Source organism: Nematolebias whitei, chromosome 9 (genome assembly GCF_014905685.2).
Source record: "Nematolebias whitei isolate Nwh7 chromosome 9, NemWhi1, whole genome shotgun sequence".
NCBI lineage: Eukaryota > Metazoa > Chordata > Actinopteri > Cyprinodontiformes > Rivulidae > Nematolebias > Nematolebias whitei.
The window spans coordinates 28,266,262-28,290,631 of NC_056506.1; the positions used below are offsets into that span (position 1 = coordinate 28,266,262).

General features: G+C 41.4%; 1 protein-coding gene across 1 annotated transcript in view; it reads right to left on the minus strand.

Moving 5' to 3' along the window:
* znf644a (zinc finger protein 644a) overlaps positions 1 to 24,370 on the minus strand; it is a 36,771-nt gene extending 12,401 nt beyond the window's left edge. Inside the window, exons 1-2 of the mRNA XM_037682176.1 lie at positions 24,160 to 24,370; positions 5,504 to 7,943 (exon numbers count right to left, since the gene is read on the minus strand). Coding sequence (XP_037538104.1) covers positions 5,504 to 7,940 — 2,437 coding nt within the window. The 5' untranslated portion in view covers positions 7,941 to 7,943; positions 24,160 to 24,370. The remainder of the gene's footprint in view (positions 1 to 5,503; positions 7,944 to 24,159) is intronic.

The window sequence follows — 24,370 nt, forward strand, 5'->3', positions numbered from 1 at the left end:
GAAGGTTCTGGCTGGTATTTCTAGCTCAGCTTTGGACCGGCTCATATCATATCCATGGGCGGCTGTGGCTGAGTGGTTAGAGCAGTCGTCTTCCAATGCAAAAGTTGGGGGTTTGAATCCACCAGCTGTCACATGCCGAAGTGTCCCTGGGCAAGTCACTGAACCCCTCATTGCCTCCGATGTGTGTCCCATCGGTGAATGAATGTGATAAAGCACTGATTAGTCTCTTTAGAATGATTTGTTCAGTTAGCTTTGTAGAGCTCTAGTAGAGTGCTATATGAATGGGTAAATGAGGACACAGATTGCAGTGTAAAGCGCTTTGAGTATCTTGATCAGATAGAAAGGCGCTATTTAAGTACAGACCATTTACCATCTCACAGAACTTTCTGCATCAAGACAGACAGGTTCTCCTTTGATTAGGCCCCCTTAACTTGTGGAACTGAGCCTTGTGGCACCACAAGGCTCAGTTCTGGGTCCACTTTGGTTTTCCTTTTATATTATCCCACTTGCCGGAATTATTCAATCCTTTTCTGATATTTCCTATCTCATTTATGCTGATGACATTCAATTGTATTTTTCGTTTAGACCACGCCAGCTGGATAAACTGGCCATCCTTGTCCAATGTTTGTCCCGTATCAGTGACTGGCTTGCCAGTAACATCTTGGTTTTAAACACAAGTAAGACAGAGACTTGACTTTGACTTTATCAGGTCTCTCTTGTAAATGAGTCCTCGAGGCTCAATGGGATTTACCTGTATAAATAAAGGTTGATTGATTACTGCTCCCAGTCACCTTCACTCAAAAATCAATCAGAAAATTGCCTCTTTCTGCCCAGTAGCCAAATCAAAAGTAAAAAATTTAGGAGTCACTTTTGCCTCATCATTAGGCTTTGAGTCTCACATTAGGGCTATTTCCCGTTCTTGTTTCTTTCATTTAAGAAACGTTTCTAAAATACGACCTATGGTCTCCAGAGTTGACCTAGAGAAAATTATTCACGCTTTTGTGTCATCGCGTCTGGACTACTGTAATGCCCTTTTTACCTGCCTGGACAAGTCTTCTGTTTCACGTTTACAAGTAATTCAGAACGCAGCTCCCAGACTTCTCGCCAAATCCAGCAAATACTGTCACATCACTCCAGTTCTATATTCACTACACTGGCTCCCAGTCGAGTTAAGAATCTGTTTCAAAGTTCTTGTGCTGACGAACAGAGCTTTAAATGGCCAGGCTCTTGTGTATCTTTGTCAGCTTTTAACCAAATACTCTGCTGCTCGTGGCCTTCGTTCCCAGTCACAGAGCCTCTTGGATGTTCCACATACGCAGCTGAAAACTAAAGGGGACAGGGCCTTTCAGTCAGTGGCTCCAAGGCTGTGGAACAGTTTGCCCCTGCAACTTCATTCTGCTGACTCTGTTGAGGTTTTTAAAAAGCAACTGAAAACACTTTTATTCTCCCAGGCTTTTATGTCATGATTTTATTGTGCTTCTTGAAGTTCTTATGCTTGTTTTATTCTTTGTATATTTTAGAGTTGATTTTTATTGTACAGTGCTTTGTGATTTTATGTCTGTGATAAGCGCTCTATAAATAAACTTTACTTACTTACTTACAACTTAACAGTTTTTAAAGGGTGGGAAGATCCTTTAATAGCTCATTTCTGAACTCCTCATTTCTTCTTTTATCAACTTCCACCACTTGGTCTTCTTCTCTGATTTTACTCGTCTTCTTCTTCACCACAACAGTCATCCTACACACTACCATCCAATGCTGTTTAAAAATCACTCACCTGCCACAACCTTACTGTTCCCAATCTCTCTCACATTAATTCAAACTTGTTGATATTATAATGCAATTATAAGCACAAGTATGAAATTCAACTTGCTGAGTATGCAGTGTTAACCACTTTGTACGAGGTGGGTATAGTCTAATCTAATGTGTCAAAAGTACAAATTAACCAGTACCTAGCTGGTGTTTAGTTCCAGCAGTAGTTGTGTGAGAGATGGGAGTAAAATTTGGACAGGCTGCCTATCCATTCCAAGACCAACACAAATAAAAATAAAAATGCATGATCCCACCTATTTACAAATTTGAGTTGCCAACGATTGATCAGAATACCTGTATAGACAACAGTCACCAAGGAACACAATGTCGCTTGTCCATATGAGGTTTACTGAGGACACACCCTGGTGCCAGGCCTGGAAGAGGTGCTTTTCTAAGAGCACCTGGTGACTGGACCTCTATCTATGGGGTCCGATCCAGCTCAAATTGAATGAGTTACATTAATTTGCCTTCTTGTGGATCCACCACTTGCAGAAGGGGCCATACAAGTCGGGTGACTGGTGCCATGGGAAGTAAATAAAAGTGGTGGACTTGGCACTCTGACCCTGACTCGAAAGCACTTTGATAACAGTTACTGTTTTAAATCTGCTATATAAATAAATGTGACTTGACTTATTAAAGTAAGTATTTGGTACATGGAAGTTCATCTCTCTGGTGGGGAAATAGCCTCAGCTTGTGCATGAGGTTGAAAGGTGAAAGGATAGTGTACAGTAGCTTTCCTACACCTTTGGATACAGGGATAAACTCTAATAGTTTTGTGTGTGTGTGTGTGTGCTTATACGCCAATCAGCAGTTCAGAGTACCCAGCCTTCTCGAAGTTCTAAGCAGGGGTGCTGGTGCTCCAGCAGGGAAATTCTTTATTCTGCTGGGGAACTTCAATGCCTATATGGATAGTAACAGTGTGATCTGGAGGGGTATTCTTTTGTTGAACTTCTGTGCTAGTCATGGTTTGTTCATCACAAACATTTGAACATAAGCACAACATGGCACCAGGACACAGTAAACAACAGATCAATGATAGACTTTGCAGTCGTGTCATCTGATTTGCAGTCAAATGCTTTGGACCCTTGGGTGAAAAGAGGAGCTGAGATGTCAACTGATCACCACCAGGGGTAAGTTGGATCAGACAGAGGAGAATGATGCCAGACAAACCCAGTAGACCTTAACATAAAGGGAAGGCTTGCTGGGAACACTTGGCAGAAAAATCTGTTAGAAAGATCTTCGACTTACGCAGCCGAGAAAACTTCAACCGCATCCCCGTGAAATCAGGAGACATTGGGTTCTAGTGGACCATGTCCCGCGCCTCTATTGTCAAAGAAGACTTGAGCTGTGACCGCAAAGTTGTCAGTGCCTCTCATAGTGGTCATCCTCAAACCCAGTGGTGGACGCCCAAGGATGAACATGGCTGTCAAGCTGAAAAAGTCCTATTGGGCTTTGCTGGCTGGAAGAACTTCAAATGCAGCTGAATGGTATCAGTAGATCGAGTGTGCTGTAGACCTAGCTGTTGATGAGGCAAAATGTTAGATGTGGGAGAAGTTCAGTGAGGCTATTGATAGAGACTCTTGATTAACTTTGAGAAGATTTTGGCAAACTATCAGGCAGCTGAGGCAGGAAAAGCGGCACTTTACCAACACTGTGTATAATGGAGGTGGGGTGCTGTTGACCTCAACCAGTGATGTCATCAAGCGGTGGAAATAATGCATCTTGGATAGTCTTAATCCCACTAGCACATCTTCCATGGAAGAAGCTAATAGGTTACAGTGGTAGATAAATAGTTTCACGGTGACAGGGTTGCAGGGCTGGATGAGATCCACCCTAACATCCTCAAAGCTTTGGATGATGCTGGGCTGTCTTTATTGACACGCTTTGGCAACATCGCTTAGACACTGAAGGCAGTGCCACTGGATTGGCAGACTGGGGTGGTGGTTCCTCTTTTCAATACGGGAAACCAGATAGTGTGTTCCAATTACAGGGGCATCAATTAAAAGGGTGCTGGAGAAGACAGCCCTAACAATGGTCAAATTTTAGAGTCAGGAGGAACAATGTGGGTTCCATCCTGGCCGTGGAATATTAGATTAACTCTTTATAATCACTAGGGTCCTCTAGGGGGCGTATGAGTTTGCCCAGTCAGGCTACATGTTTTTGTGGATTTGGAGAAGGCATTCGACCATGTTCTTTGAGATACACTCTGGGGGTTCATTGTGACTATGGGTGGGGGGCTGTTGTTATGGGCCATTCAGTCCTTAAACAAGCTGTGAAAGAGTCTGGTATGAATTGATGGCAGTAAAGCCCCCAGTATACTGCCGCATACGTAAGCGTGAACGGACGTACGCGTGTACTGTACGCAGAGGGTTCAGACTTCAGACTCCAGCGTACACATTGAGCAGCTGCAGAGCAGCTTCACAGACAAGGGGCGTTTACCTTCGGGACAAATTGAGGTCGCCGATTGGTCATTTGCTGACATGCCTATTGGATTGATTGGCAGGTTGGGGGAAAAAAAAAACGAGCGCTGGCAGCCTCAGCCACAGCGGTGTTCTGTGTTTATATGTATGTTGTTAATAAAAAGATCTAAAAAAAACAAAAAAAAAACAGGGAGCGCTAGCTCTGCAGCCCACACATCAGACCAGCCCACCAGGAAATCTCCAGACCCTCCCGCAGCCATGCTGGACCTGAGTTTAATTCGCTCGTGATAAATTCCTTCATTTCTCACCATTTCAGTCATGGCATCAACGGAGGAGGAAGAGATCACTTGCCTCTTGGCAAAAAAAAGAAAAAAAAAAGAAAAGGCCAGATCAGGGATGAAGAAGGGTAATTTAATACATTGGTGTTGCATACAAAACAGTCCGTCGCTGGGCAGTTTATTGTGCGACACCGCGTACGCATTTGCGGTCGTAAAATTTTGAGCTTTGCACGGACATGCCCTGGGGGGTACGCTCGTACCTCTGCGTACGTACGTGCGTACCTCTGTGTATGGATGTACGCAGGAGTATACTGGGGGCTTAAGTCAGACTCTTTCAGGTGGGAGTTGAACTCTGCCAGGGCTGCCTGTTGTCACAGATTCTGTTTATAACTGTTATGGACCGAATTTCTCTGTGCAATCAGGGGGCAAAGGAAGTACAGTTCGTAGTCTCTGGATTCCATTTCTGCTGTTTGCAAATGATATGGACCTGTTGCCATCAATGTGCTGTGAAGCTGATGCCCCCATAACCCAACCCCAGAACAAGCAGAAGATGATGGATGAATGCATGGATGGATGGATAGAACAATTAACCTACCATTCATTTTTTCAACAGGGGTATATAATTTACTAATGCACAAGGAGAAATGCAAACTTCATGCTAAAAGGCCCAAGCCTGGAGGTTGAAACTAAGATGGTCTTGCTACAAAAACAGTTCAAGCCACCTTTTCCCACTATGTAAGCCTTTATTACAATATGGCAAACAAAATACAAATTTGACTTAATCCTGGATTCCTTACTCCTATCTAATCAGAGCTTGATTCACAAAATTCTTCCAAATTTCCACAATACCCATTAACTGGTAGTAATTTTTAATTTTCCTGAAGGAATCTTCCCAAGGAATGAAAAAAGTTATATCTAATCTAATATAATATAATACAAAAACAAGCTATTGTTTTCTTATTAAAGCTAAAACATTCAAAAGGAATTACGTACCTTTTTTCAATCGACGAATAGCTAAAAACCTCCGTCGAATACGTGGCTGCCTATCTTGGTCAGCCACCTGTTCTGGAGGCACAGCATGGCGTTCCTCATAGCTCAGTCCAACTCTATGAAGATGTCCTCGCACATGATTGGACAGTCCAACACCAGACTCAAAAATGGCAGGACAGTACGGACAGTTTTTCTGGTCTGAATCCAACTCTAACAAATCGTCTGTGGGAGATTCCCCAAATGGTATTTGATGGGACTCAAAAGTTTCTTGAAATACCTCTGTTTCTATGGATTCTTCTTTGATTTCAGGGTCGTTCTGTTCTTGCTCTTCAGTCTTTATTTTCTCAAACAGTTTTTTAGATGCCTGTAAAGCACCTCTCATGGACATTCTTCTACTATAGGTGTAAAATATGTGTTTTTTCTCTTTTTTGATGCCACTGTCAAAATAGCTACTACTGGCTTCAGAATCCCTACCTGGGAAAATGTCTTTTTCAAGGTCTGCCACATCTTCCAGGTTGAACTTCTTGGGACTTGACAAAGGTTTTGGTAAAATAAAGCATGAGTCTTGGTCAGAGGTGTTGCGGTATGGAGTGGACATTTTACGTTTAGAGGATGACTTTTTGACTACTGACTGGTCTGTGTTCATCTTCGTATTATTTGGGGATCCGGCAGAAAATTCAACCTTGACAGCCATTGTTTGTGGTGTTTGGTCACAGACATTTTTATCACTTTTGGAATCCTGAGCACTGGAATTATTGCTTTCCATCTTCCGTTTGGCATCCTTATTTCCATTGCTTTGACGAGACAGAAGAACATTAATGGATTTGTCAAGTTTAGATTCTGTTACTTTAAACTTTGAACCTTCCTTTACTTTGTTGTTTTTGAACAAGTCAGAAATGCTACTGGACTCATCAGGAGAAAAATCTTTTTGACAGATTTGATTTTGTATTGATATTTTGGATGTGAACTCTGTATCTTCAGCAGGACTTTTACATGTAGGTAACTCATCATTGGCTGGTTGTGTGCAGTTCCCACTGTTATGTGCTTCTGTATATTCGTCAAAAGTCAACTGATGACGTCGAATTAGATGTTTCTGAAAAACATGTTTGCCAAAAGCTTTATAAGAACAAATTTCACAAGGGAATATCTTAATTTCTTCCCTGAGTTTCTGTTTTTTAATGGTAACAACAGTGTGATCCAGAAGGTGATGGTTCCTAAAATCACTTTCATTCAGAGTTGTAAAGCAGCATTTGTCACATTTAAGCTTTCCCTTGTCCTTTTCATGTGTTTTTGCGTGTTCAACAAATGTGTTTGGGCACGTTGTTCCAAATGAGCACTGAGGGCAGAAAAACATTGTGATTTTTCTTCCTTCTATTTTCTTATCTTTTATATCTATGACTTCTTCCTTCAGTTTTGATCTCTCCTCCTGATGTATTGACATGTGATCGATTAATGCACCACTCTGTTGAAAAGACTGGTCACATTCTCGGCATGTAAAAGGCTTTTGCGAAACTGCAGAAGGGTCTTCATGAGATTTCATATGATAAAGCAAGCGATGCTCTTTCTTGAACGAGAGTTTACATTTTGAGCAAGGGTAACGCAATGACCTTTCTGAATGCGAATTTATCATAAGCCCTCTCCTCAATGGTGAAATTTTATGATTGATACTATTTTTATCTGAACTTTCAGGTGTTTTGTAAATAATTTCTTTGATAGATTTTACAGTTCCATTGGGATATTTGGAAACTTTTTCTGTAGGTGATGACTGTGGAGTAGTGGAATTGAAGTTTTTCTCTGGTTTTGTAACTCTATTAGGACCAGAGTCTATTTGGCCTACTTCATCACATGACTCTTCAGATGACTCTGGGCTCAGATTAGGGTACAGGTCTTCTGAGGGGTCCACCATAACAACCATGTCCATTTTCCGTTTTCTTTTCCTTTGAATGTTGACAGGACTGACTTCCTCTTTAGGCTCCTTGCTGGGGGAATTACTATGGTTATCCCATAAAAACTGCATAAATTCTTTGTGAGGGTCCCAGTTGAGGTCATTGGCTCTGCTGAAATTATCCAATGAGTTTTCAGGTGATTCAACATCAAACCCCCAAATTCCCACATTATCTAGTTCCTGCACAGTCTTTAGTGGGGTAATGCTCTTTTCCTCCTCTTTTTCAGAGGAGATGCTGTTGAGTTCATGGTCTTGTACAGCCAAATGCAAAGCTGGGCCATTCTCCAAGCCAACTGGCGACAACATATCTGTGTTTGACAAAACATCAAGAACGCTGGTCTGTTTCAAAGAGGGCTTGCCAAAAGAAGAGGTGCAGGAGGCTGATTCTTGTGCCATTCTCACAGATTCCTGCATGATTGTGTGGGCATTAAGTTCCGAATCAGCATCTTTGTCATCTTCATCAACACCTGTCAGACATGACATTTCCGCTGCCATGACCTGAAAAACAAACAAAAAAAGTAAAGTCTTTTTGGATTTTAATAACAGTTTCAATACAGTGTAGCCTACTTGACATTCAGAAGACAAAGATTAAACCAAGTTCTCTTTACAAATAGCTTGGGGGCAAAATAGAGTTTAAATTCAATTCCCTATATTCTAAAAGTTTTAAATGAGACTGTAAAACCTTACATTTTAAAAATTTTGTGACTAAGCAGTCTCACAAACTTGTTGCTTGAGTTTCATATTTGTTCAAAATATTGTACAAATTATCCCTCAAAATAATCAGAATGATCTTGAACATCTCAAACCTGTCTCAAGAGTATTAGAATCATATTTTGACACTTACAAGGAGCTCTCCTCTAACAGATGATAAAAGGTTTAAAAAAAAATCACAAGCAGGGAGACAAACAAATAGACAGTCAGACAGTCAGACAAAGAGAAAAAAGATGGACTGAAGATTAAATGAAAGCCAAGACTTTATATGCACTGGGAGTGGCAAGGTAAGTGGCTGCAGCTGATGCAGCTGACCAATGAGAACAACGAACAGGTGTGAATGGAAAACTAAGAGAAAGAAATGACTGAAGAACAGAAATTACTTGTGACACATGGAAACAATCAGAATAAGCTTTATTATCATTGCACCGTGATAAGAGAATATGTCCGTACAGCTGTCCGAAAGATGGGCGGAGTGCACGAAGCTGCTGCTATAAATTGCGGCTTTCTTATCCTTTTCAGAATACATTTTTTAGATAGAAAAAAGGGGCAAAGCCATTAGGAGAGTATAGTGGCATTACAAAAAAGATCTCTTCACACCTTGTTTTAACAGGACACGATTTAAGAAATCAAAAAAACTCTGCCAGCAAGCACATTTAAGAACACATTACATATGCATTTATGACGAGGCGGTCCATGAAGCACTATAAGATAGTCCATTGTCCTGATAAGATGATGGTCAGCTGGCACAGTTCTGATAAGCCTCCACAGGGGGGGGGGGGGGGGGTTGCGATAGACAAAGCTTTTCCTTAATTTACACATTTCCTAGGAGAAATTGATAAGTTGGCCTGTTTCGAGGTCAACCGGGGAGTCAGATTCAGATAACCAAAATTGTTGATTTATTCAGGCAGACTATTTTTTCCTTGTCAGCCTTTGAGTCTGTACTGATACTTCCAAGGTCCGAAATGGCCAGATTAGGGTGCATTCCACTGGTCCGTGCTTACGAGCCTCTTCAATGTCATTTTATGTTGACGATTCCCAAAGCTGCAAGTGGTCTGCAATTCAAATCACTTCCAACTTGCGGTTTCGCTCATAAATCAGCTGATTTTGAGTCCTCCAAGCACGAACCAAACCTTCACATAGGCAGCAGCCTGACGAGATCCAAATTAGCTGCGGCTGTCTTCTTTGTATGTTGATAAACCAGGATTCAGACTATTCCAAAAACAGGAAACCTGTTATCATAAATCCAATTATATGCAATTACGGCATCCTCATTCGATAGCAGAGGTAGACACATCACCCCCAGAGATATATCCAGCTGCATGCGTGTCGTCTGAGCAGATGAGGGTTTTCCAGGACCCTGTCGCTTTGTTGAAAAGATTTTGTCATTTGTGTCTAAAGTCCAGTTGGTCAGATCCAAAACAGTAGTTTTCATTTTGGAAGATGTGTAAAAATAGGAGCTGCTCCAATACACAGACAGAGACCAAAAAAACTGGAGGACAACAGGGAGCGGGAAGAAACGCGTGAGCCTCATTAAAATAAAATCAAAATCAAACTAAATTGGGTGGTGCATCAAGATTTCCACCTCAAAAAGGTATATGGATGATAGTTAAATGGTAAGCTTCAATTGGAAGTAAAGAAAGCATTTGCATCACTTGTGAAATTACCATGGCACACTGGAAGTTGACGTTGATGCATTAATGATACACTTTCGTGATTGAACAAATACAGTGACAGTGCTGAATTAGATAGTATGTGCAATATAAAGGTACTATAATTGTCTGTGTACAAGCCGCTACTTTTTTCTCACACTTTGTACCCCGCGGTTTATATAAAGGAGCACCTAATTTATAGGTTCTTTTTCCTCATAATTTTCACAAGTTATATTTTCATATTTTATTTTGACAAACTTCCTGCTGTCTCTTGGTAACATCCTGCTGCTGACTAACATTTCCTTTTGACAGAGCTGGGCACTTGTGGCTGCCCACCCCCAGGCTTTTGTGACACAGAGTGAATGCCCTCAGGTAATCACATGTACAAAGACTCTTGCTCACGGTTTCAAATACCCAACCATAACTCCAACCACTCTGTCATCATGTGACCAGAAGTCTAACCTGAATGACCAATGAGGTAAAGTCTCGAGGACCATCCCCCAAGATAGACATGCATTAATTTCTTCAGAATGTTCCCGTATCATTCCCGTATTTTGCGCTTCATGCACAGACATGTTCATTTGTTCAGAGATAATGGAAAACGCAGAGAATTTCTTAAGATGCAGCTTTCAAGTTAAAAGCGATCAATCTGTCTGTCTAAAGCCTCCAGTATACTGCCACGTATGTCCGTTCACGTGTACGTACGCGTGCACTGTACGCAGAAGGTTCAGTCATTAAACTCCAGCATACACCCTGAGCAGCTGCAGAGCAGCTTCACAGACAAGGGGCGTTTACCTTCCGGACAAATTGAGGTCGCCGATTGGTCATTTGCTGACACGCCTACTGGATTGATTGACAGGTCGGAAAAAAGAAAAAAGATCTAAAAAATTTAAAAAAGAGCGCTGGCTCTACAGCCCACAGGAGGAAGAGATCACTGGCCTCTTGGCAAAAAAAACAAAAGAAAAGAAAAGGCCAGATCAGAGATGAAGAAGGAGAATTTAATACATTGGTGTCGCATACAAAACAGTCCGTCGCTGGGCAGTTTATTGTGCGAAACCGCGTACGCGTATGCGGTCGTAAAAATTTGAGCTTTGCACAGACATGCCCTGGGGGGTACGCTGGTACCTCTGCGTACGTACGTGCGTACCTCTGCATATGGATGTACGCGGCAGTATACTGGGGGCTTAAGAAGGAAACAAAGCTGCTGCCTATAAGCTTTGCCTCAACGTGTCAATGGTCAGGCACTGGTCCAGAGACACCAAGCAGTCAAGTCTGGTACATGTTTAATAAAAGTTTTAAAATTCTTTTTGTGTGACATCTTTCTGTTTATTAATTCAACCTTTATTTAATCAGGTTAGTCCCATTGAGCCACAAGGACTCATTTATAAGAGAGACCTGGAAACCTGTGTAAGGTAAATATGCATTTAAATACCGGGATCTCATTTTAAACTCACATCCGAACACGGAGTGAAGAACAACAACGAAGAACAACAGGAGGGGCTCTTACCCCTCCACTTCTATCATGAGAGCTCAGCAGAGAGGTCGTCAGATTTATTTTTAAAGCAGTCAGTTAGTCAAGACTAATACATATTTAAATAAAAGTTTTTTTTAATCTTTCTTTGTATGGTAAATATGTGTTTATATGCCATTATCTCATTTAAGCTTAAACGGGCGCAGGAAAAATGGAGCGGAGGAGACAACGGAAGTGAGGGGCTGTTCCCCCTTCCTCCTCATATGAGCTCTGCTGAGTAGAAATCACATCAAATTTATTTATAAAGTACATTTAAAAACAGCAGCAGTTACCGCAAGTGTTTAACAATAAAAATCAATGGTACTAATTTACCATACCATACCACTTTATTTATAGAGCACTTAAAACAGCGACAAGGCCAACCAAAGTGCTGTACAGACAGAACAACAGGTAACACACAAAGCAAAATACAAAATGAGGTAAATCAGAATATAGACATAAAAACGATGCAGATAATGACGACTAACCAGTGTGGAGCATACAGGATCAAAACACAGATCATCTGGTGTTGAAAGCCACTGAATAGTAGTGGGTTTTTAAACGGGACTTGAAAACCGAGAGGGAGGGGGCCTGTCTGACAAGCAGAGGTAACTCGAACCAGAGTCTTGGTCCTGCTACAGAGAAGGCCCTGTCACCTCTGCGCTTAAGACGAGTTCCTGGAACTGTGAGGAGTAACTGGTCCGCTGACCTCAGGGAACGTGGTGGGACATACGGTTGTAGCAGATCAGAGAGATGGGGGGTGAAACTGTTCAGTGATTTGTAGACATACATCAGTATTTTGAACAGGATTTGAAAGTGAACCGGTAACCAGTGCAGTGAGGCCAAAACTGGTGTGATGTGCTCTCTTTTGCCTGTACTGGTTAAAAATCGGGCTGCTGCATTCTGGACCAGTTGTAGTCGTACAACGGAGGTCTGACTGATACCAAACAGGAGTGAATTGCAGTAATCAAGCCTAGATGTAATGAATGCATGTATTACTGTCTCCAGGTTCTTTTTGGACAATATGGGCTTCAGTTTAGACAGCCGCCTCAGTTGGAAGAAGCATGATTTTACAATCATGTTTACATAATTGTTACGTTTCAGGGAAGGGTCCATTATCACGCCCAGATTAGTGACTCTTTGTTTTTCTGACAGAGTTAGAGCAGAGAGGTCGATACAGTAATATTTACTGTATTTTACTGGTTCTATTTGACTTCTGGTCACATGACCTCAATAAGATTTCTGGGTAATATTTACCAGTATATCATTTTAAATAATTTCGGTTTTGAAAGTGTTTTGCACTGTTCTGTCCAGTGATTATGCTTAAATGGTTCTTGTGTTCATTTTGTAGGTTTTAACCATGAGTCAGACATTGAACCATCATGAAGACTCATGACGATCATGCAGTCTGAATGCGTGTGGAAAGCAAGCTATAATCTATGAAACGCCATCCGGTGGCTGATTCTTATATTACAACAAGAAAGCTGCACATTACATTGGAGCTGTCTGGGAACAGGTCCTGACAACAAACGGTGGATGCCCGCGGCTTAATAACCAGAGCGCCTTATTTATGTACAAAATTATGATTTATCTTATATTTATTATGTGCAGCTTATAATAATAATACATTTTATTTGTATAGTGCTGTTCTAAATACTCAAGACGCTTTACATGAGTTAAAAAAATAAAATCAACAATGCATAACACATAAAAACACAGTAAAACATTTAAAAAGGGCAAATTTAAACATTGAAAGCAATTTTAAACAGATAGGTTTTGAGTTCTTTCTTAAAAGTGGAGAGATCAGAGCAGACACGAAGCTGTTGGGGCAGTGAGTTCCAGAGGGTGGGGGCATTGATGGAGAAAGCTCCGTCTCCCCAGGTTCGGAGCTTGGTCCTACAGGGGAGAGACAGAAGGTTGGCATCGGAGAAGTGGAGGGAACGAGAAGGAGTATAGTGATGGAGTAGGTCGGTCAAGTATGGAGGGGCCAGATTATGGAGGGCTTTGAATGTGATAAGGATCTTGAAATGGATGCGCTGAGTGACGGGGAGCCAATGGAGTTTCTGCAGGACAAGAGTGATATGTTCATGGGAGCGGGTGTGGGTGAGAAGGCGGTCAGCAGAGTTTTGAATATATTGCAGTTTGTTGAGAGATTTTGATGGTGTACTATAGGAATGCGCGATATAAACGGTATACGGTAGAAACTATAGAAATTTAGCCTATGATAGAGATCTGTCTTCTACCGGCTAACTGCAGTAATGCTGTGTCTGAAGTAAAATCAGAGTTGTCAGTTTAATCGTTACTTTTGTTTGTTGAAAACTGTGCAAAAGTGGTGTTCAAGGGTAAAATCAGAGCTGTCAGATTTAATCGTTACTTTTTTTAGTTGAAAACTGTGCAAAAGTGGTGTTAGTCTTTTCTTCGAAAGCTAAGTAGCGAAGCTACAAGCTAACTACAGCCGGCTTGCCGTAGTGTTGCTGTATTCTGACGCATGCGCAAAACGCTGTGTTCCATTGAAAGTTTTTTTTTTTCCATCGAAAGTTAAAGTAAGCGTTGGTCAGCTTTAGAGAAACCTGCTCTCTGATGTGTGAAAAGAATGCTGTGTTGTGTGATTTTACTGCGAGACACTCTGGTCAAAGCCACAGACTCATTTTGTGTCAGCTCTCCATTAAAGCGGAAGGAGGCGCCCACTAGAGGTTTGGAGGGTGAAGTGTTTTAGTGTACAATGCTGCTCTGTTGCTATTCATTTATAAAGTGAGAAGACTGGAAACTGTTAAGAGTTAACAACATATTATTTTGTTTAAAACATAAGGCTAAAACTACATTTGATATCTTTTGTACTGTTTTGCATAAGAAAGAAGCCTAATACTTGATTTGTTTATTATTTAAAAACTCTCTGGACCTAGTAGTGGAATTTTCTTAATTCAAAATATATGATGGCAAAAGGACACCCTCTGCTTTTTTTTTAGCAAGTTTTATACCAAAAAGATATCACGATATATATCGTTATTGCCACCCTTCACAATACATATTGTGAAGGGTGGCAATAACGATATATATCGTGATATGAATTTTATGCCATATCGCACATTCCTAGTGTACCATACAAAATGCTATTGCAATAGTCGATTCTGGATGTGACAAAGACATGGATTAGGATTTCAGCAGTGGAGAAAGTGAGTGATGGGTGGAGTTGTGCTATGTTTTTGAGATGGAAGAATACAGTCCAGGTTATCTGTTTGACATGTGATTCGAATGAAAGAGTGGAGTCGAGAAGAATACCAAGTTGGGGATGAGTGGGGATGGAGTGAAAGTGATGTTATCAAAGTTGAGACAGAAGTTTTGAGTGGACTTGGTAACACTGTTTGGACCAATGACGAATATGTCAGTTTTGTCAGTATTTAATTTGAGAAAATTGTCCTTCATCCACATTTTTATGTAATTTAAGCAATGGGTGAGGGTGGAATGGATGTTGGGGTTTATGGATGTAGTAGAAATGTAAATCTGTATGTCATTAGCATAGCAGTGAAAATGGAGGGCATGACGACGGATGATATTACCAAGGGGGAGGATGTAAAGGATGAAAATGAGAGGACCAAACACTGAACCTTGGGGAACACCTTGGGATATAGGGGTTATGGAGGAGGAGCAGCAGTTGATGTGAATAAACTGTTGCTGGTCTGTGAAGTAGGACTGAAACCAGGACAGAGCGGAACCAGTGATGTTCAGTTTGGACTTGAGACGGGACAGGAGGATGGAATGACTGACGGTGTCAAAAGCTGCAGTGGGGTCCAGGAGGATGAGGATACTGAGCTGGCCAGGATCAGAGGAAAGGAAGAGATTGTTGGTAACTTTGAGGAGAGCTTTTTCGGTGCTGTGTTTTGGACGGAATCCAGGCTGGAATGGTTCAAACAAGTTATTGGATTTGAGGTGGGTCTGAAGTTGATCAGGTATGAGTTGCTCTAAAATTTTAGACAGAAAGGGGAGATTGGATATAGGTCGGAAATTTATGAAGTTTTCAGGGTCAAGACCAGTTTTTTAAAGTATTGGGGTGATGGCTGCCAACTTGAGAGACTGTGGAACAGATCCAGATATAAGTGTGGAGTTGATGATTCTTGTGATCAGAAAAGAGACAATGGGGAGACGACTTTTAATGAGAGAGGGAATGGGATCCAAAGAGCATGTGGTGGTTATGATACCAGACAAAAGTTTAGTCAGTTGTGCAGAGGAGAATGGAGTGAAGTGTGAGAGCTGCTGAATGGAGCTGGAGGAAGGTGAATTTGGAGGAGCTTTGTGAGTAGAGACGAGATCAAGGGAACTATAAATGTTATCAATTTTGGTCTGAACGAAAGACTGAAAACTATTGCATCTGGTGATGTTAAAGGATGAGGAAATGTTGTTATTGGGTTTAAAAGCGCGTTGATAGTTGAGGAAAGAGATTTGGGGTTGTTAGAGCCAGAGTGGATTAGATTGGAGTAGTAATTTGACCAGGTAGTTTAGTGCATCCTTGTATTTCTGTATATAGTCGGTGTACATTTGGAGATGGACAGTTAGACCAGATTTCTTATATAGTCTCTCAAGTTGATGCTTTCGGGATTTCATTTTATGGAGCTCAGAGGTTTAACAAGGGGAAGGGGGTAAAGGAGACAATTTTGGTTTTAATAGGGGCTAGTTGTTTTTCTCTGCAAAAAGAAGTTGAAAACTTGTTTACTGATTTTTTATTAAAAGGTTGTGTGAAAAATGTTATGCTAAAGAGCTCAAATCACTGAGCAGCCGCCATGTCACCATGTCAGGTTAAGGACCCTCCCTCCCATTTTTCTTAAAAAGACACGCTGCCCAACTAGCCATCCTTTTGTTCAAACAGTCTTACACTGCCACCAGGTGGTCAAAAAAGGTAATACACTCCAAACAAACCCAACGTTTCTTCTCAAATTCGACAATTAATTATTATTAAAATTCAAACAATATTATTGTTTATCACAATAATTTCTGAGACAATTAATTGCCAAGCAAAGTTTGTTATCGTGACAGGCCTAACTCTGACTTGAAAATAGAAATCAGGGAGGCTTTGGGACTTGTTAGCCCCAAGTGGTTAGTTGTTTATCACCTCTATAAAACCTCCAGTCTCTCTTTGCTGCCACAGAACCAAATTTCCCATGTAAAGTGGAATGCTTCACAGCCTTCAAATGCCAAAATGTTTACAAGGAGCTGAATCAAGAACCTAATTGTTGGTCACTCTTTTCTTGGAGTACTGAAACGGGCCTCCATTTAGATAAAGACAACACAAGTCTTCAGCTGATCCAAAATGCTGCTGCCAGAGTTTCAATGAGAGTTGATAGGCGAGATCATATTTCTCCAGTTTTAGCTTCTCCACATTGGCTCCATGTCAAATTCAGAATAGAATTCAAAATTATACTTCTAACCTACAAACTGGATTCCAAAAAAGTTGGGACACTAAACAAATTGTGAATAAAAACTGAATGCAATGATGTGGAGATGGCAAATGTCAATATTTTATTCGTAATATAACATAGATGACAGATCAAAAGTTTAATCTGAGTAAATGTAACATTTTAAAGGAAAAATATGTTGATTCAAAATTGCACAGTGTCAACAAATCCCCAAAAAGTTGGGACAAGTAGCAATAAGTGGCTGGAAAAAGGAAATTGAGCAAATAACGAACAGCTGGAAGACCAATTAACACTAATTAGGTCAATTGACAACATGATTGGGTATAAAAAGAGCTTCTCAGAGTGTCAGTGTCTCTCAGAAGCCAAGATGGTAAGAGGATCACCAATTCCACCATTGTTGCGCAGAAAGATAGTGCAACAATACCAGAATGGTGTTACCCAGCGTAAAATAGCAAAGACTTTTAAGTTATCATCATCAACCGTGCATAACATCATCAAAAGATTCAGAGAATCTGGAACAATCGCTGTGCGTAAGGGTCAAGGCCGTAAAACTCTACTGGATGCTCGTGATCTCCAGGCCCTTAAACGTCCTTGCACCTCAAACAGGAATGCCACTGTCAAGGAAATAACAGAATGGGCTCAGGAATACTTCTAGAAAGCATTGTCAGTGAACACAATCCACCGTGCCATCCGCCGTTGCCAGCTGAAACTCTACAGTGCAAAGAGGAAGCCATTTCTAAGCAAGCTCCACACCTCAGACGTTTGCACTGGGCCAGGGATCATTTAAAATGGAGTGTGGCAAAATGGAAGACTGTTCTGTGATCAGATGAGTCACGATTTGAAGTTCTTTATGAAACACTGGGACGCCATGCCATCCGGACCAGAGAGGATAAGGATAGCCCAAGTTGTTATCAACGCTCCGTTCAGAAGCCTGCATCACTGATGGTATGGGGTTGCATGAGCGCTTGTGGCATGGGCAGCTTGCATGTCTGGAAAGGCACCATTAATGCAGAGAACTATGTTCAGGTTCAAGAACAACATATGTTCCCATCTAGACATCATCTTTTTCAGGGAAGACCCTGCAGTTTTCAACACGATAATGCCAGACCACATTCTGCAGCAATCACAATATCATGGCTACGTAGGAGAAGGAACCGGGTACTGAAATGGCTAGCCTGCAGTCCAAATCTTTCACCTATAGAGAACATTTGGCGCATCATAAAGAGGAAGGTGCAACAAAGAAGGCCCAAGACGATTGAACAGTTAGAAGCCTGTATTAGACATGAATGAGAGAGCATTCCTATTTCTAAACTTGAGAAACTGGTCTCCTCTGTCCCCAGACGTCTTTTGAGTGTTGTAAGAAGAAGGGGGGATGCCACACAGTGGTAAAAATGGACTTATACCAACTTTTTTGGGATTTGTTGACGCCATGAAATTTGGAAACAACAGATTTTTCCCTTAAAATGATACATTCTCTCAGTTTAAACTTTTGATCTGTGATTTGTGTTCTATTCTGAATAAAATATTAGATGTTGGCACCTCCACATCATTGCATTCAGTTTTTATTCACAATTTGTTTAGTGTCCCAACTTTTTTGGAATCCGGTTTGTACAAAGCTTTAAATTATTTAGCTCCATCTTATATTACAGATCTTATAGTTCCATATTTTCCTAACAGAGCACTTTGCTCTCAGACTGCAGGCTTACTCACAGTTCCTAGTTTCCAAAAGCAGAATGGGAAGCAGAGCTTTCAGTTATCAGGCTCCGCTCTTGTGGAACCAACTACCAGTTTCTGTCCGTGAGGCTAACACATTGTCCAGTTTTAAGACTAGCCTTAAGACTTTCCTTTTTGATAAATCCTATAGTTAGGGTTGGCTTGGGTTTCCTGAGCTATCCCTTTGTTATGCTGCTATAGGCTTAGACTGCTGGAGGACAAACTGACCACAGTTCTTCACTATGCTACTGTCTTTACGTACACTACTCAAACTGTTTTGTATTTGCAATTATTTTTCTATCCTTGACATGTGTTTTGTCTTTCAGGCACACCTGCAACTACATCTGGACCTGCCAGTCTGGGTTCATTTGTCTCTCCTTCCTGCCCTCTCAAACTCAGCCAGTCAAAGCAGATGACCGCTTGTCTTGAGCCTGGTTCTGCTAGAGGTTTCTTCCTTTTAAAAGGGAGTTTTTCCTTTCCACTGTTGCCATTGTGCTTGCTTAGGATGGGAGACTGCGACAAAGTGAATATTCATCAAGTCTGCTAGCTTCCTTAGATAAAGAACTTTACTAATTGACTTTTCTATGTAAGTGAATATTTCTGTAAAGTGCCCTGAGACAACTTTGTTGTGAATTGGCACTATATAAATAAACTGAATTTAATTGAATTGAAATGTTTGGGAGGTTAATTTTTTTTGTTACCTATCTCATTTTCAGACACTCCAGAGGTGAGATCCAGGTTTATGGCTGGAGAGAAATTGCTTTACCTTAACCATTCCAGCTTGTCATACCAAGAAAACAGGTCACCATGAATTACCATATCTATCTGTCCTTGTCCAAGGGGACTTTTGAGTAGAGTCCACTGCCAGGTAACAAATGAGGAATAAACAGAGTGGGGAGCTTGACATCTGTCTTGCAAGGCCACATTATTCCAGCCAATTCTGGCATATACCAAGGTTTTACAAATATGACAGTTATGGGACATGACACTGGCTGCAAAGGACCCAGGTCCAATCATTAGAGATGCCTAATTCAGACCAGCTGGGGCCATACGTTCTGAAACCAGTATTATGACTGCATGAAACTTTTTGCCCTCCGGAAGGCAAGAAAAGGCAATCAACATTAGAGGTGGCAGGTAGAAGCTCAGCAGGCAGCCACAATGTGATAATATTGTCAGTGGCTGCAAGAGTGGCTGTAGATAGATACTTTAGAGAAAAAGATCTGGCACTCTAGCAATTATAGGGCAAGAAGTGGGGTACACCCTGGACAGGTTGCCAGTACATCACAGGCCCACTTGGATACAAAACATTATGCATGCACATATTCACACCTAGGGCCAATTTAGAATCACTAGCTAACCTATAAGTATTTTGACTATGAGAGGAAAATGGAGTAGCCAGAAAATCCCACATACGCATGAGTAAAACATGCAAACTCCAGACAGAAAGACCACAGTAGAGTTTTGATTTAGATACCTTATACCTTTGCAAGGCAACAGCAACAACAACTGTGCTATCCAGCAACACTACTGTACAGTCTCAATTCTTAACTATGAAAATACAAAATCAGAATGTTGACACAAAATGCTCCGACAAGCCACACTCCATGCCTTTTACACTGTTAGATTGTGTCTGGCCCCTTCCAGAGAACCTCTACGGAGGTTTTCCAGACATAAACCACTGAGATGAGACCTCAAGGCAGCCTCATAATTCACTGTTGCAATTACACATTTTCTATATGTTTATGCCGAAAGCTTCCAGTATACTGCCGCGTACGTCTGTTCACGCGTACGTACGCGTGTACTGTACGCAGAGGGTTCATACTTCGTACTCCAGCGTACACCCCGAGCAGCTGCAGAGCAGCTTCACAGACAAGGGGTGTTTACCTTAGGGACAAATTGAGGTCGCCGATTGGTCATTTGCTGACACGCCTATTGGATTGATTGACAGGTCGGGGAAAAATAAAAAAAAAAGAGCACTGGCAGCCTCAGCCACAGCGGTGTTCTGTGTTTATATGTTGTTAATAAAAAGATCTAAAAAAAAAAAAAAAACAAAAAAAAACAGGGAGCGCTAACTTTGCAGCCCACACATCAGACCAGCCCACCAGGAGATCTCCAGACACTCCCGCAGCCATGCTGGACCTGAGTTTAATTCGCTCGTGACAAATTCCATCATTTCTCACCATTTCAGTCATGGCATCAATGGAGGAGGAAGAGATCACTGCCTCTTGGCAAAAAAACAAAACAAAAGAAAAGGCCAGATCAGGGATGAAGAAGGGGAATTTAATACATTGGTGTCACATACAAAACAGTCCGTCGCTGGGCAGTTTATTGTGCGACACCGCGTATGCGGTCGTAAAATTTTGAGCTTTGCATGGACATGCCCTGGGGGGGTACGCTCGTACCTCTGCATACGTATGTGCGTACCTCTGCGTATGGACGTACGCGGCAGTATACTGGGGGCTTTAGACTCTCCCAGGAAAAGAGTGTCACTAAGAAAAGGGATGTGTAGATTTCCCCCCTGGAGTTGTGGATGAATCGATGGAATGGATAGATGTGAATGTTGTGTTTGGCGGGGGCAAGAGTTCTGAAGGATGGTAAAGAGGGTTGAGGTGTATTTTAAAAAACTGACAGTAATTTTCAAATAGTATTATAACTGAAATACCAATCCCTAACTCTAAATTGCTTTTAAGTGTGAGTGAGGGTGTGAATGGTTGTCTATCTTGTCTGTCTCTATTGCTGCTTTACCACTGGTAAATGGGGCTCTACTTGTCTCTCCTCTTCTCCATTCTTCTCAGGTTTAAGTGATTTGCCACTAGAGAGGAGGCTGAACTGTTTCCCCACTCTGTGGGTGGTATCATCAATGCAAAGTGGGCGGGATCATAACTGGTCATTTGTGTTACGAGTCACTCCACCCATTGTGGTCCTCAATCACCCTATAATCAGACATGAAATACATTAGCTTATCTCGGCACTGCTTATATGTTCGGGTGTAGCCATGCAGCGCTATCATCTCTAATTGCTCTTGGTAAATGCATAAATTTCTTATGATACTATCCGTCAACACGATGAGGAAGTGGAGGTTCAGATGTAGGTGCAGTTTTGCTGGGCAGATCATCCAATGATGTAGCTCCAATCACTGGCCAATCAATGGCTGCTCTCTGCTTACATCAATATCAGCCCCTTGGAGCAGCCTGCTTGGCACCTCAAACAAGGTGGTCCCATAAACCGAGCTGAATGGGGTGGATATTGGGGAGGTTCTTAACTGTTGCTGTGTCCTGCAGAGCCGAGGAGAGTTGAGACAGTGGCAAAGTGCCATATGCGTCCTTGTGATGGACTTGCAACCTGTCCAAGGTGTATCATGCCTCTCGCACAATGACTGCTGGAGCTAGATACCATAGATACATTTGTTACTACCTTGCTTGGTGGCACATATCTAGAGCTGTCTAACCTGCGTCTGAAGTCCGGTCCGAATTCGGAACGGGCTGGGTCGGTGTCAGGCTTTTGATTGCGTCAGTGGATCAGCTGCAATCCAATTATATGACAACATGGCTTGCCATACCTTTGCCAGCCACATGCAGCCATTTTACTACGAGCTGAACGGACTTAAAAGAGGTAAAATAAAGTTCAGTTAAGCTTCAGATGAGACTGTACTGCCAGGAAGTGATCCATCACCCAAATGGACGTTCACTCAGCCGCTGCACTCAGCGGACGCACGTGGCCGACGACCCAAACAGGTGAGGTCCCAAAGCAGACGTGTCAGAGTGGTCCATGTCTGAATAATGCAGAATGCTGGCAGAAACAGGGTTTTAATGCGCTTTGACGGCCATGAAAGGACAAACACCCCCTCAGCTCTGATCTTCTGCTTTTATTCAGCTGTGCATCCGCCAACCATTAATAACTATATAAGCAGTCAAAACTTAGTTAAAAATGTCGAGGGGGAGGTGATTCGGGTTCGGACCTGTAATTACTGTTAATTTGTCCAGTTGGAAGGGATTCGGAAATTATGGCTACAGGCTGGTGCCGGGTCGGCTCGGATTTTTTGGGCCCGAATGCAACTCTACACAGAGCCGTTCAGCAGATTCAGTTCCAGAATGATGAATCTTGTGAAAGAGCCTTTTGAGGGGAGCGTTGCTTCGAGGTCTGGTGTCTTTGCTGGAGCTCACTTTTTTCATCCAGATCCCTCTGAATTATTTGGACTTTACCGGGATCATTGTGTGGTTTTGTGCTGGCTCTCCGAAGGTCCGGCTCTCTCCAAAAGCGTGTTGGTGCTCAGCCACTGCAGAGAGCTGACCAGAACCTGACCATAACTGGACCAAGGCTGATGAGTCCCCATATAAAATTTAGCAGTAGCTACTGTGCAGTACATATATTGTTAAAATTACATAGGTTTAAGAGTTTTAGAACATTGCAAGAGTGTGAGAAGGGTTTATAAAGCTTGAAAATATATATAAATACTAAAACAAATTTAACATTACTACTTCGCAGAATTTCACTTACTGCTGGGGGGTGTTTGGGGTTGGAACCAAATACCCGTAATAAACAAGTAAATGAGGGACTACTGTATTATGGGAAAAAAATTAAAAATAAAACAAGAAAAATGTTACATTTTGTGAAAATCTTTAGCCAAGCTAAGAATGCACTCCCACCATATTTTGATGATTCTATGTAATGTTAATGTTCTTGCCTCCCATTGGCATTTCTACGTATTTTTGTGATTTTGTAATAATCTTGTTAAAATAGATAAACAAGATAATCAGGATAAAAGTTTATTTAAAAAATATTTGGATTAGTGTAGACAAGGCCTCAATAAGGAGACGCTAATGAACATTGTAGCCACTTATAGCTACCTCTGGTTTAAAAATATGTGCGATGTTTAGAATAAGAACTAAAAGGTTAAATAAAGACTTACAGAAAATTAGTAAATGATTGATTCACCATTTTGATTGGCTAAGTACTTGTGATTCTCCACCAGTTTTAGCTTCTAAATTTTTAATGTTTAGTTGCTTTTTGCTTTGGAAATTAAAGTTCTTTACATTTTTATTAGACAAAAAAGAATAGCCTGAAAAATATCTTGATTAAAAAGGTTTTATAGCTCTTGCTAATTTAAATGTGCTTTATCGTGAAGCAAACCATGTATATAGTCTGAGGTAAGTACTATATATTTATTTCTAGTAAAAAGACTCAAGCTACATACAAAATATAATTGACTTTTTGTTGATTTATATGATCGTGGTCGTTTATAAACCTACAAGGTCGAAAGAGTGAGAGGTCTTGTATTTGAAGGGCAATAAAAGTGTCATAGCACCTGAATGGTGTTGGGCATATGAAGAGGACTGTCTGATCTGAACAACAGCATTAAAGCTGCAAAGGGATGGACATGGAAAATGGCTTTTAATGAGCAGTCGAGGATTTTGTACAGAGCTAAAACTTTCAGCTCAGGAGTTCAGTAATTGCCAACCTACAACAGCTGAAATATATTGTTAAACGTATCTACGTTCAGAACTAACCCGACCCAGTATAGCTGTGTTTGGTGAAGGTATATAAGGGTGGATTTGTCGTTTGTATCATGCTGTGTTGTTGGATGCTGGTTGCAGGAGCTGCAGACCATTCCATTTCCACACCAAAACCTATTCCTCAGGCTAAACTGTAGCTAATGACAAATACCCCTAGCTACTGCTACAAAGCGATCAATAACACGATGGTAAACAAACAAACGTTACCTCCGAGCGACGAAAATGGATCCAGCGGAGAAGTTAAACGCTGCATTTAATATATATATTTTTTACTTTCGTCTTCCATCTATTTCACAGTCGCCATTTTCCGTGGTGGTCTGGTGTGGGGCAGATCATTTTTTGATCGGGTATTCACTCACTTATTTCCCCCAGAAGAAACAGAACAACTCATTACTAAAATATTTATGTTTAAATGTGT